The sequence below is a fragment of the Phaenicophaeus curvirostris genome, chromosome Z (genome assembly GCF_032191515.1).
Source record: "Phaenicophaeus curvirostris isolate KB17595 chromosome Z, BPBGC_Pcur_1.0, whole genome shotgun sequence".
Lineage (NCBI taxonomy): Eukaryota > Metazoa > Chordata > Aves > Cuculiformes > Cuculidae > Phaenicophaeus > Phaenicophaeus curvirostris.
Window position 1 is genome coordinate 48196092 of NC_091431.1, and position 15093 is coordinate 48211184.

At 44.1% G+C, this 15093-nt stretch overlaps 1 protein-coding gene across 1 annotated transcript in view; it reads right to left on the bottom strand.

The window, feature by feature from the left end:
• The window catches only part of DMRT1 (doublesex and mab-3 related transcription factor 1), a 61616-nt gene extending 46795 nt beyond the window's left edge, over window positions 1–14821 (bottom strand). Inside the window, exons 1-2 of the mRNA XM_069880386.1 lie at window positions 14518–14821; window positions 11357–11543 (exon numbers count right to left, since the gene is read on the bottom strand). Coding sequence (XP_069736487.1) covers window positions 11357–11543; window positions 14518–14751 — 421 coding nt within the window. The 5' untranslated portion in view covers window positions 14752–14821. The remainder of the gene's footprint in view (window positions 1–11356; window positions 11544–14517) is intronic.
• Between the last annotated feature and the right edge of the window lie 272 nt (window positions 14822–15093).

Here is a 15093-nt window from a genome sequence, read left to right on the forward strand (position 1 = left end):
GCCTGTCAGACAAAACACCCTGACCATGTGTTCACTCAGGTATTATCGGTGAAGAGCAGGCATAGTGGCAGCAGTGTCTGTAGGGCACAGGTCCCAGAGGCAGGAGAAGGCTTCATCCATGAAGATGTCAATGGCTGCGCTCTCCTGCTTCTCAAGGTTCACTCCACTGCCAGAATAATGCTCATTTTCACCCCAAAGGAAGTAGTATTACTTTTTGCCTCCCTCTACAAGTAACACTGGAGTCATCAACTGAACAACCTGGAATAACCTTTTCCAGTTCTACCTGTAATGAGTAAACCAGTCATAAAAGGGAAAGCATACCTTTCCAAGAATGGCATTTGTCAGGAAGAGGCATTCTAGGACAAAAGTTAAGCAGCAAGGGCAGCATATTTCAAAAAAATCCAGGAGATCCCAGAATTAAGGCTGTTAGTTATCATCTTATTTGAGACCCACTGCAGACATACCTAACACACAAGCTTTTCATCGAATTCTGCGTCCACATGATGCTTCTGTTCACGATGTCAACCCATCCCATGAAACAATTAATTAAATCTTAGATGGGTTCTCTGCCCACTAAAGGGCAAAATAAATGGTTGTTCACGCTATGACAAGTTTTCTAGGCTTTAAATAATTTGTGTGTCTCCTGTCTGAGCCCTCCAAATTAAAGACCAAGTGTGCTGGTTCAGACCATGGCTATATCCCCACCATCAGCTTTAAAGATAAACCTAGGGAACATTATGAACAGGAGAAACCAATGCAGTACCTCCCTTGCCCCCTCTCCCAGCCACTCATCATTTTTGGCTCAGCGAAGTCCCTGAGCTTGGTGTGGTATGCTTAATTAATAATCACCACCGATCTCCCTTTCAATATCAACTGATGGTCCAATTTCCTGTATGTGCAATGTCACCATGGAAGGCGTCCCACTAGTTCCACAGGCACTTCACCAGTTCCAGGCACAAAAGCCTCCTTGCTGTCATCACAGGTCTGTCTGAAAGGGCTGTACCAGTCCTTGGTCATCCTTTTCTATTGGGAACCACTAACATTCTGCACAGTACTCTTACTGCCACCAGTTCCTCTACAGTGACAGTGTTTCTCAGGAACAGACTCCTCCATGTTTCACTTCTGCTGCACGTTAAAGCAGCTCTTGCTGGCAAGTGACTAATCATCTAGGCAAGCTTCTCCTACAGCGTACAGAACTATGCTGCTTGCCAGTCCATGCACTCTTCCATCACCTATCAGGACAACCTATGACAACCCCAGGCTTGCTTCCAAGATACTGCCGGGAAGACCACACAGCTTAAAGGCAAAAGCAGATCCCTGGGAGACTTCTCCAAAAAAACCACTGCATTAGATCTGCATTTTCAAACTAGTAGGATCTTAAAACCATGTAACACATACAATATTGATTTTCTGTTAATTCAGTTTCCTAATCAAGATGACAAGGGATACAAAAATGAAACGCTTTGCAGAATTTGCTGGCATCAATATGACTTGGTCAAGCAATTCTGAAACAATAAAAGACTACTAACTTGATGGAATCTTTCCCCATAAACTTCAGTTAATGCCCGTTGTGTGAGCATCCTTTAACAACTGCATTTTATCCTCTCCCACACCTGTCAGTCTGCCATGGACTGTTCTACTGCTTTCACAAAAAACGATGTCAGCCCGACGCATTTGTGGTCATTCATTCTACTGCACTTGCTCTTCTTAACCATTGGCATGACATCAGCTTTTTTCCAGGTCTTAGGAATTCCCAAGTGTTAAAAGGCTTACCAGAAATCACCACAAATGGACAAGAGATCATCAGCCAAGTTTTCTGTGGTTTTTTGTTTATTTTTTTAAATATACTGCACGCAAGTAATCCAGTCCTGCTGATTTCAGTTACTGCTGGAAATCAAAGCAGGATGCAACCTTCTCCATATATAGCAATATCACCTGCGTTTCTTCAAAGCAAAGATCAGGAAAAAGCATTGAGCGTTTCTTCCTGTGTTCCACATGTGGAATCTTTACTTCTTAATGGGTCAACGACTGTTAACTCTCCCTAAGCATTCCTAAATACAAATTAAAAAAACCCCAAATTTAAGATTTTAGGCTAATTCTAAACACAAAACTACTTATCTTCATAGGAAAATGGTATCTGGGAGAGAAACAAGGAGGGAGAAAACACAGCCAGACTACAGCTTGGCATAGTAAGTTTCTCAGTCATACACACAGAGCCCCCGTCCAGCTCCAGCTAAGAGCAGCTGAAATACCATCAATGATTTCTGGAGAATTGCAGAGGGCACGTTTTGTTCACATTTAGTGCACACTGAATAAAAATGATGTGTTGCAAATGTTTAGTATGCAAGTTAAAAATCCTCCTAATATGGCTGAAGAAATAAAAGCTACAGAAAACAATTTTTATTTCCACACTTAATGTAAGCTTCAAGCCCTCAATAAGATGTCTACAGCATCAAATTCCTGTTTCAGCATCTTCTGCCATGCAGAACAGCAGAGTATCTTTTTACATGACCTGGAGGGCAATGCTTGTTCTTTCCTTACTTGCACTTTCGGTCTTTACAATAAAGCTATAGTGATTGTATCCAAATCTTTATTAGCAAAAAAGAATGGTAAATGGAATTCTTTAATAAAGAAAAAGTACAATGAATCTTTGAACACGGCTTTGAATCTTATGAAGATGCTAGGCACTGTTTTAAGGCTTCAGCATACGATTGTTCACACTGAACTGAGACAGCAAGATTATATACATATCTGAAATTATTAGTACAGATGACAGCCAACAGGATCAGGACCAATACAATTAGTGCTTCATAGAATTAGGACCATAAGAAACAAGTAATGTTTTCAACTGTCAGTACAGCAGCCAGAAGTATCACTACTATGAGTGCATACATACACTCACATGTTGTTATTTTATCTCGAGATACCTGATTCAAGAAAAAAATTTGCAAACATTTAACTCAACTCCCTGCATTCACACATCCAACATGCTACTAATATATGTAATGGGAGAAAAACCTAAAATCAACACAATTTAAAAAAAAATAGAGGAAGAAATTAAAAGATAAAGGAAATCAGGAAAGAAAAAAAGATTCCTAGACAGTGACGGAAAACCGGCCAGACACCTGCAGGCACAAAGAAGCAAACTGAGAGGAGGAGGAAGAAACTCAGTGTGGATTAAATGTAAAGGGATTTAAGTCATTAACAAGAGATCAAAGAGAACATTAGAAGGGAGGGAAGGCTTTACAAGTGTCTGAGATAGAAGACCTTGGAGGAAATATGACTGGGATAAAATCATTATGGCTCAAACTAAAAATAATAAAGGGAGTAGGATGATGGTTGGAATTAGCTGGAATCCATGCTTGGTTATAAGCTATACGATGACAGAAACCCAAAAGGTTTCTAATAAAGACCAACTAGAAATAACAGAGGGGCTTTTTCTCTCCACCAAATACATGACAGAAAAACTAATACCAGGGTGGTAAAGAACCCTTGTAGACACCCACTGAGCCTGAGCAAGTGAGCAAAAATCACGTGTGCATGTATCACTTTTGTACACAATTACCAGTGTCGTATGAGCCCTACACCATTTCCACTCACAAAATCCGCCTTCACACAAATGCAAACAGATCACTAAAGAATCTTCTTCACGCACAACTGACAGAAATGCACAGCAACTGGAACTACAGTAGCTTACATCAGCTAAGGTTCAGCTGTGCCCATTACTATAGGCATCCAAGCCAGCAAATGGTGGCCTATTCTGTAAGCAACAGAAAGAGTATGAGTGGAGACTACAGACAGAAATTGGAGGGAAAAAAAATCACAATTAGGCATCCAATCTCACTGCAAAGGAAAAGAAGCTCAGTCTCTTCACAAGCTCTCCAAGAAGACACAGGACAGATTTGTATGAACAATGTTTGTACTTAAGTAACTGCTCTATTCACAACTCTGATTAAGACTACAAAGTACTCAAACTAAAGAGAAAGTTTAGCAAAGTTGAGGAAAAAAACCCAAACCAAACCCAAAAGTATTAGAAGCATATGAAAAAACACTACTACAAAAGAAAACTTCAAAACCCTGTTTCAGTCCCCATGTCAGTAAGAGAAAACTCTACTGAAAATGGAAAATAGGCCAGTAGTCTCAATTAGGAGGTTAGTTGATAAATAAAAGCAAACAAAAGCAGTGTCCAAGGTATAAGAAAGCACATGGAAAAAAAAGAAAAAGCAAGAAATCATGCCAGTGTTTAGTTAAGGAAGCGTGCAGTACTCTTTCACTCCCCCCTTATATCTTTTCTAAAAACAAGAAGAAAGCCCCACACATTCAGATAAGTCACGTTTCAAGGACACAGAAAGGCATAAGAGGTTAGCCACAGATAGTGCAATAATGTGCCCACGGATAGAAAATTCTTAGTACATCTTCTGCTCCTGCTCTATTCTTTATCGCAGTGTTCATAATGACAAATGGAAAGAACAAGCACAGATAACTCTGTGAACGTAAATGCACATATGCAAATGCCAGCACGATGGAGGAAGAGCTTTCAAGACACAAAGAACAATAGGGGCTGCCCACTCACCCTACTGGCCTTTGGTAGGAAGAGAAACCCCAAGCACCTGGGTGCTATGACAGTGTACGCAGTAAAGTCTGCCCAGCCCACAGCAAATGCTCCCCAGCAGAGAACTTACTCTAACTGGTAGCTTTACTTCTGGTAACTTCGCCTAGTGTCAGAAAGGTCAGACAGAAAGATACTGCAAACACATAAAGCTCTAAGGTGCAAAATTTTGAAAAAAGCAAAAAGCTCTTCTGAAATGTGAAAGAAGGATGGGAATACCTCCCGAGCTGCCTGCAAGTTTTCACATCCACTTCTTTAGCCAAAAGGCAGTCACAAAAGCCCTGGGACTGAGTAGACCTTCTCTCCCAAAGCAAGCAGGTCTGGCTAGGTCATGACTGGTCCCCTGGCATACCCACTTCCCTGACGCAGTGCATAAAGCTTTTCTTAGCCCCTGATTCTGGTGAACACAGCCCTGGATGAACTCCGCAGTACTGTTTGCACAGAAAAAGAAAAGCAATCTTCTCTGAGGTCTTCCAAATCTTTTTACACTACTATTAATTGTTACACTTCCACCAAAGCTTCAGACAGGATCAAAGGCCTGAAAAGAAAAAAAACTGAACTTCTTCATTTAGAGACTTAATTCTGAAAATTGCTGCTAGTTCTACCTGTTTCACCAACACAACAGAAATACCAGACTTTTGACAGAGTCTGTGCTTCACTGTATAAACATGTCTGGCACTTCAGACATTAACCCTCACACGCACCCAAACACACTCTGACATACACACAGAGACACATGCATGAAGCTGCAAAGATGACAAACCAATATTGCTTAAAAGCAGGAGCAGGGAAAGTGCAAGCTTTTCAAGCTGCCAGCTCCAGAGCTAGAGAATTAACTGGAAACATCTAATCAGGGATGCAGAACTCTGTAACGTTATGATTTATTTAACACAGTCAAACAATGGGCAGAAGCAATGAATCATATAGGAGATGACAAAGCTGCTTGAGATTTCCGTCATCTAGTTTAACCTGCACATTGATCAGAGTTTACCCCCATATTAATCACTTGAGATCATAATCTAACACAGCCTTAAACACCTCTCCTGATTATGGTTCACTTACCCCCTTGTCCTTATCCAGGTCACTCCATTGCTAATTGCACTTCTACTTAGGAAAAAAAAGTGTCTACTGTCTAATTTAATTTTGTTTTTTCTTAGTTTCAAGCCGTTGCTCCTTGTTATGCTGTCTCAAGCACTGTAAATAATCCCTCCTCCTCCTCCATATTATTACCTCTCAAAACTGTTATATCCACCCTCCGTCTCCTTTTCTACAAGCCATACATCATTTTTTTTTTTACCCTTCCCTCCACCGTTTCAGATTTATCTATGTCCTTTTATAATGAGATGCTCAGAACTCCTTTGCAGCGTTCCCAAGTCTGGCGAAACCAATGCAGCGGTGAGAGGCAGAAATGCCCCCCTTGCTTCACAACCAGTACCTTTTTAAACAACTCTGAGAAAACACGTGTGATTTCAGTATGAACTGAAAATGTATTACAAAGGCACGGCCACCACACTGCGGAGTGCCTGGTTCATCACATAGCTGCGTCAGTCATAAATTAAAAAAGTCTAGTAGAGGAAAGGTTTAACAAGGAAAGACTGTTCAAAGGAAACACTCCTTGAATATTTCCTTAGTCCAGCTTCAAAGAGATTTAGCAACTGAGAAAACTACCATGCAGGCAGATGACCATCTACAGCTACTGCTTCCCAAGACAAAGCTTAACTCATGCTGTAGAAATAATGTCAATGTAAGACAGGCAAGACAGCTCACAAACTCTTACAAGAGACACATGGAGATGTGATTCTCTTCCTCTCATCTTCACTGCAAACAACTAGGGAAAAACAGGTAATTATGGATGGAAAGTATTAAGTTAATTACAGCTGAAGAATGCAAAATTTATTTCTTTGCCAGCTGTTACAATCCAGTAAAGACACATCATGTTCAATTACACTCTTTTCTTTTCAACAGAGATTTGTTAGCTGTGGGAGAAGCTGGGGAAAAGCCTGGGACACAATGCTTGGCTCTCAGTATCAAAGAAAAGTTAGCAGGACCGGAAGGCAGCCAGCAACTAAAACTGGTGAAGACATAGTAGTGATTACAGAAAAAAATCATCATTAGAAAGTAACAAGGAGACAAAGACAAAAGGATGGTGGACCAGTAACCAGTGCAGACCCACAAAGACCTCTGAGGATATGCAGCCATCACGTTAGCCCTGGCACAGGCAGGCAAAGCAGCTACTGCCTCCTTTTCCTTACTACTCAGCCCTGCTAAGGCTGCTGCCACCTGAAACAGCGATCCTCTCCACTACGCGTCTACCCCCATGATGCTAATTTTCTGTTGAAATTCCATGTAGATCTAGTGAATGAGTGTTTTTACTTCAGAAGAGTGAGAATTCCTTTCCCAGGCTTGCAAATGCTCATCAGTATTGAGGCTGGCTGAATTTCAAATTTCAGCATGTTGACAAAGTCAATATAAAAAAAGTAGGCATTTTATAGATTCATGGAATAATTTAGGCCGGATGGGACCTCTGGAGGCCAACAAGCACACACTCTGCTCAAAGCTACCCAGTTGGATGATCTTGCTCAGTGCCATCCAGCTGAGTCTTGAGTCCCCTCCAAGGATGGAGGCTCTGCAACCTCTCTGGGAAGCCTGCTTCAGTGCTTAAGCACTTTAACGGTGGAATGTCCATGGCAGCTTCCTCATGTTGATAGAATGACAAAACTGAAATTCTGACAGCGTATGACAATATACTGTGAAGACTTAAAAGGACTCTTAAAGAGAAAATTTCTTGTTTTTTTAAAAAAACCATACCATGACATCTTCCAATTAGAATATCTTAAATTTTTACCTTATTACCTGTGCAACATAATGCCTGCAAGGTCACAGCATCAATTTTTTAAACCAGTATAGTGCCATAGAAAGGTCAATGCAAAAGTTAACACTAAAAAAAAGGAAATGAAAAAAAGCAAGGTAGGGTTTCTAGAGGCATCTAGGGCACTGCAAGCTGCAAGGGATCTCAGTACCGTCATCCATTAGGCATTACTGCTGACCCCACTACAGTCTCTATTTAAGAGCATCCCCATCTGCTCCTGAAACAGTTTCAAAGTGAAGGCAGCACCTATATGGAGAAATGTAAAAACCACTATATTGTTTCCATCAAACATAATAAATGTAGCAAAGGGCTACATTTTTTATGTAGCCCAAGTTTTTTCCTCACAGTTGTTGACAATATGTTAACTTGTCAACCAGTGATACTATAGAATAATCTAACAATGTCATTATGATTAGTGACTTCCAAGTCATACGGAAATCCGAACACAGCAGAGCACTGGCGCAGGAGCTGGCATTTAGGGCCACACAGTAATCTCGTCTAAATTGGATATTTCCCAGTCGGCATAGAGGAGCAGAAAGAAGGGGTAGTTTCCATCACCTTCCAGTCACTATGAGACGATGTTACAGCCATGCCACTCCATCTGCCACATGCTAAACATGCTCTTTAGTCTGTGACAATTGCCAAATAAAATGAATGAAAAGTGAAAAGCACTTACTCCTTTCTTTAGTGCGAGCAGCTCTCACTCAAAGGTGTTCAATGATCACACTTGCCCCCGCCCCCTGGTGATTTCTATGTATTAAAATGGCAGAGGTGCCAAACTAACATGGAACAGGGAAAAAAAAGGTTTTAAAAAATTAGTATGTCCAAAAGGCACGTTTTAAATGTCTCATCATAGTCTTTTCCCATGTTCTGCACAATAGTTAACACAAGGTATACTTACCCTATAGAAGGAAAGACAATTACCCTAGATGCCCTAGGATCATAACTTAAAAGGCCTTTGCTGTAGCAACTCACAACTCTTTAAGGGAAAACGCACAGAAACTAGAAATCTGTTTATAACAGGCACTGCTAATACCCTACAATCATAGTCTGCTCCCTTCCAACTACCCTGCAAACTCCCAGTTTGCTTTTGAGTAGGGAAGATACAATCCATTCAAAGTAAATACGGGTTTACTCCAGATGATAAAGGCATAAACCCCTACGCTATGATCATGATAACTCCTTTTCCCCTTTTCAAAAACGGCACGACAAATGGATCTGAAAAATTCTCTCTGGTCTCTCCAGAAGTCACAGTTATTTCTGATCTGTCGATAAAATGGGTACAGCAAGGAAAGATTCTCTCTCTGGCACTGTGTCTGATTTGTTTGACTCCTTCACACACTACTCCTCTGCTGGCAAACAAAGCTCCATGTGATGGGAGTCCAAAAGAAAAACTGCTCTTGTGAAGCCAAAACTTAGAGGAGGAACAGAACTACCACTGTCTAGACTATCTCTTGCCCAGCCTAATGCACGTTGTACAGGGCACACTGCACTCCCAGGAACCACTGGTTCCCTTGGGGCTCACAAGGAGCTGCTGACTTCCCCTACCATGAAGGGTTTCACTCTCTGATTGCCTTAATGACTACTGTAAATTCTTGCAAAATCAGCATCTCAGCCTACCAAACAGGCACACTCTGAGGCTTGCTCCAACAGTGTCTCTCATTTTGTCTGCACTGAAAGCCACTAGCAAAATGACAGAACAGGCATGCATGAACCCTTTGAGCACTCGGGCACGAAACAGCCTGACAGCTGAAACAAGAACTTCATGTCACATCACACCTGGGAGTTTCTTACCTAATTAAAAGATGTTTATACATTAAAAAAAAAACAAGAACAAAAAAACCCTAAGCATCAGAATATTTAAGCAGTTTTTCTCACTGAAAAATCAAGCTTTCCAGGGTGAAGCCTGTACTCTTGACATTCAATGAAGCCACTCTACAGGTCTACAGGTATAGCTGAATGCAGACCATCTTCTGCAGCTTCACAGCCCCTGTCACTGGTGGCATTAAATCCATACCCACAAGTACTTACACTGTTTTCAACAGATGAACCTACCAAAAGGTTTGGGACAGAACTTAATCCAATGTAGTCACTTTGAAGCTAAATGTGACTTTTTGCTGCTAAAACAAAATTACAAACCAAATTTCCTATTCATTCCCAGATTCTTCCATTTCTGGTGAACAAAGCTGACCCTGGCTTGATTCTTAGCTGGAATCACATCTTCTCTCTGGAGATGAAGCTGTGTGTTTTAAATGTTGTCACATGCACAGAGTTATTCAGTAAAATGCCTAAGAAGTAATGTATTTGAATTGCTTACAAAGAAAAATCCACTCTAAGAAAGATGACTACAAACCATTTACAATTGCTTTGACCAAAAATTTTCAAACAAATCAGATTACTTTAAAATTATTTTCAAGTTTTTATTCAAGCTTGCAAATTGTCTTAAGCTTGCTTAATGAACATTTTTAATTAAAATACAATAATTTAATTAAATTAGTAGAAATTATTGAAATGGGATTTGTAAATACCTCCACTGACGTTTTAAAAACATTGAGATGAAAAATTCACGTAGATTTTGTTGACAGTAAGACAATTTCTTTTTTGGGGACTTTCTCGATAAGCAAGGGTTTTCTTGTTCTCCTGAGTTACACACAATCTCTATACAATACTGAATATACTACTTTAATCTTTAGCCAGCTTTTTACATGTCTATAGACAAAGCATGCAGTAATCTAAATATGAAAGGAGTAATTGCATTGATTCAAAGGTGACACTAACATGACTGCAGCAATGAAAACAAAAAAGCTAATAAATGCTATTTATTGTTTTATCAACCAGTTCTTCGAAAAGCTTCCCAAAGAAATTCCCCCACAAACTGCCTGTCTGCAATGGATGCAACAAATCCATCTGACAAGTCTTTAAATGGCCTGCAAAACAGAATGATGTTGTTTGACAGACACACGTACGCATTGTTCTTTTATTAGTTAATGCAAGGCACAGTCCACTTCAGAAGCATCTTTTAATCAGCAAGTATATTCACCTGTATTACTGACGTCAGTGCAGACAATTAAAAATGAAATTTTCTTTTCCTTTCCTCTGTTTTTTTCTTTTTTGTTTTCAGTCTATGCAGTATTAGTCAATTTAATCAGTTTCATTCTTATACAGATTGAGTTGCTGCATCTGTCAGACGTGAGCTCTGAATAGGAAAAAGCATTTTGCCTAGGTTCTTCACTTCAGAGCCTTCAAGTCCTAGTTATGCTTAGCTATGGTTTCACTGAATCATCTACAGACAAATATTGTTAGCTTTTTTTAGGGGGAGAGGGGGTTGTTCTGTGTTTTGTTTTCAAGGGTTATATGCAATACAGTAAGGTGTAATAGAATAGCTGGACTGCATCAGCCTCTCATACTTCATCACACCTGGCCTTAGAGAACTGATGTACCATCACATGGAGTCATGTATGGTGGGCAGCTCTCTGCTGCCGAGTTCAATGATGTTACCTATATACTTGGCTCCCACACAATACTAAAAACCTTCCAGTTTTAAGATACACAGCCAGTCAACATGCAGTTGCCAGGACTGTGGCAGGAGCATGCATTCTGGAGGAAATGAGAAAAGCTACTCATAAACCTGCACCCTACTGAATTAAATTACAGCACCAGTCTATACCAAACTAATTTTGACTGTCAAGTAAAAATAACCAATTACAATACGAAAAACTGATCCTGGGTTCCTGCCTTTTACTAACCATAGTGACAGTGCAATGTGTTTTTTGAAAAGGGGACTCTCTATAACCCTGCCGCTGCAGAGAGAGGGAGAGGTGCAAGAGCAGGCACCATCCTGGCCCAAAGCAGTAAGCATCACTCTCCCAGCATCTTACCTGACAGTGTGCTAGTTGCTGTCGTGGCTGTACTCTTTGAGCGTGTAGGGCTGCTGCTGCTTTCCAACAAGAGAGAGGAGCTGCCACCACTATTCTTCTTAACGAACGTCTCAGGGGCACTGGGCAGGGGCACAGGCAGGCTGATCCCCAGCTCCTCTTCCTGAGCTTGCTGCCTTCTCAGCGCAACCTGTGAACAAGAAAACGGGCATAGGGCACGCTCTCTGGCTTAAGCACAATTTTTAATGGCAACAACAAAAGACTCAAACTCAAGACTGTTTTTTCCTCTTGGTATTCTCTACAGTGTTGATGTCACTATCCAGCCAGTGAATAGAGGACATAATGGAGGTTATAAAGCTATTTAAAACCAAGCCCTTTTTGCATTCAGACATCTACGAACAAACCTATGAATTGCTGCTGCCATACACATCTTCCTCCAACAGGGCTACATGAAAATGTATTAATGGTGAGTGCACTCACCCGACACAGCTGCCTTTGGGCAAAGTAAACTGTGGGAAATGTAGTCACTACCCTCCCCTCAGCTAATACACAGCTGCAGGGCTTTGCTCTGCTTCTTCATCAACATAACACAGCTTTTTATGAGGAATTATACCTGCAACGTGCTGCTGTGACCAAGCCTGCTGGGCTCCCTTGCTGGCTCTTTGATGGAAGTCCAGCTCTTCAAGGCAGTTTCAGCGCACAGCACACTGTACACAGACAGCCATCATGGAAGACCTGTGGCAAATGTGGGGAAGCATCCTGCGAGTGTCTTAGCTAAAGTCACACACCACTTCAGGTAGCTGGTCAGGCCTGGAGCAGCAGGAGCTCCCCATTTCTTTCCCAATACTGATTACGTTCCAAAGCTTAGCTGACACTGGCCAAGACAAGCACTGCATAGCCTGGACACTGGTGCAAATAGGGCATATTCACTGCTTACTTGTGTCTCATCTGATCTGGCAGATTGGTTTTGCACAGCTGTACACTCATGCCAAGTCGTGATGCATGTCCAGGCAGCATATATGACACTGGGGGCCTAACAGCTTCCAACCCTGCAACTTGCCAGGTAACTGACTTGCATGTGTTTGAACCTTGAAAATCCGTCCCAGATTATAAAATCCCTGTTTGAAAAGATGGGTTTTCTTGCTGGAAACTCTCCCAGGTGACTTGCATAGGACTTCCCTCCATTTCCCTGTTCATAAGCAACATTTTTCTAGTATACATAATACTGTTAGTGAAATTAATGGTATCTTTTGCAATAGAGACAACCTAAACAGGAGATGTAGACTTGCAAACACCATGGGTAACTCTGACTTCACAAGCCAATAACCTTGACTTGTGAAATTCCACCAGCACCAAGGGGGTTATTGCACAAGTATATCAAAAGGAGGAAAGTTAGACTTTCAATGGGTAACTCCCACACAGATAAGTTTTACTTAGGGAGGCTTTCAAAGTCTCTTGCAAATATTAAGACAGGAAAGTGAAACCCCCTAGGAGGGCCACTGCCAGAACCCACTAGGAGGCATTCAGCACCTGACAGAAACCGCTATACAGCAGGAGAACACTCTGTACAGAAGGGCACACTTGCAGCGGGAACACCCCATTTCATGCTCCCTGCCCGGGGGCAGGCAGCAAAGGGATCCATGTTTATTGCACCAGGCAGAGAAACCCATGTAATTTGGGCATAATAACCTCTGGACTGCCAGACCACTGATGCGGAGGAATTATTTAAATGAACGAAAGCTCCCAGTGGGTTCAGATGACATCTAAAATACCTGTACTGAATAATTAAACAAATAATCGGGAAAGGATTTAACGCAGAGCTGCTACGCTTTTTAAAATTTGCCAGAGGGACGCTCTTTTCACAGGGGATCACAAAGTTCTGAGCACGCATTAGCTGCAAACGGGGTCGGCAGGTCTGGTATCACTGCCTTTACTTGCACCAGCAGCCCTAACGCCTTCCCGCTGATTGTCCGCATGGGACTATCCGCAGGATCCCAGGAGAAGGTGCAGCCCCACTCACAGAGCTCAGGCAGCTGGTAGTCACTACACACCCAGCAGTCCTCTTAGTGGCGTTCTGCAGATAAGGATCGCAAGGAGCAATCCACCGGTCACTTACACTGCTAAGGAGTCGTGGCTTCAGCGCGACTACCTGAAGAAAAAGTTAATTCCTAGACAGAACTAGACGCAGTTTGGTTTCTCAGCGAGTACCACGCAGTCCTCGTTTAGACAGAAGACGACCTAACCACGCAGCTGTTTACTGAGCCGCCCTAAGCAAAATCTAGAACAACGCCGTTAAAAGAAAACATAAAAACCCCAAAACAAAGCCAAAAAAAAAAAAAAGCGTTTTTTAGAATGAACGCAACTAAAGCCACTCAGCCATCAGGAAAGGGTGAAACACAGAATCTTAAACCACCACTGGAAAATACGCTCGGTAGCCAATTAGTTGGCCAGATTATTCGTTATCGAGTTAAAAACGAGTTAACAAAACGGACAACTGGAGGTTTATAAGTTGGCCCCCGCAGGTTTCAGAGCGGATCCGCACTCGCGGCGGGCGCCGCGACCCGCCCCGGCAGCGCCGACAGCGGATCCCGCACCCGGCCTTCGGGCATCGCCTCTTTTTATGCGAGGGGAAAAAAAAAAAAGAATTAATTTATAAGAGAGCGAAGAGCTCGATTAAGCCAGGAGGTCGGAGGCGCAGCCCCAGCGCGGGGCGACGCTCCCGGCGGCCGCGCGGTCTCAGCGGCGCCCGCGGATCGGGAACCTGCGGGCACCGAGCCCTGCGGGGACCAAGAACCTGCGGGCACCAAGTCCTGCGGGCATCGAGCCCTTGCGAACACAGAGCCCACCGAACCCTTACGGCCACCGAGCCCAGCGGGGTCCCGGCTCTCGCGGGCACCGAGCCCTGCGGGCAGAGCCCCTGCGGCCACCGAACAGTCACGGGCACCGAGCCCCCACGGGCACGGAGCCCTTGCAGGCATCGATTCCCTGAGAGCACCGAGCCCCTACAGGCACAGAACCCTTGCAGGCATCGATTCCCTACGGGCACCGAGCCCTGCGGGGCCCCGGCGTCCGCAGGCTCTGAGCCCCTTTGAGCACCGAGCCCTCGCGGGGCCCCGCCGCCCACTCGGGCGGAGCTGTCGGTGCGGGCGCCCCGCGGGGCTCACCTGCGCTGCCATCACCCGCTGCCGCTCGGCGATGAGGCTGCACTTCTTGCACTGGCACTCTCGCCACATGCAGAACCGCTTGTGGCCCTTCAGCAGCGAGGAGTAGCCGTGGTTGCGGCAGCGGGCGCACTTGGGCAGGCGCGGCGTCTTCTTCCCCGCCGCGACCGCCGCCGCCTTCCCGATGCCGCCCGCCGCGTCCGGGGGCTTGCTGAACGCCGGGGAGTCGCTGGGCATCGCGGCGGGGCGAGGGGGGTCGGCGCGACTCTGCCCTCCCCGTCCCGTCCCGCCGCCCCGCGCGTTTTGGCGGGCGCCCCTCCCGCCCCGGCCGGGCCGCGGCCCCTCGCTCCCCCGCGGCGCAGGGGCAGCGCCCGCCCCGCCCCGCGACACCCGCAGGGCCCGGGGGCCGCGGGGGCCGAGCCGGGGGACGGGCGGGCACGGCGGCTCCGCGGCCCGGCGGGGGGATCGCGCTCGGGACCCCGGAACCCGTGTGAACGCGCTTCGTAGAATCGTAGAACCCTAAAGGCATGGAGCTATCGAACCGCAGAAACACAGAGTCATAGAATCGAAGAATTGTAG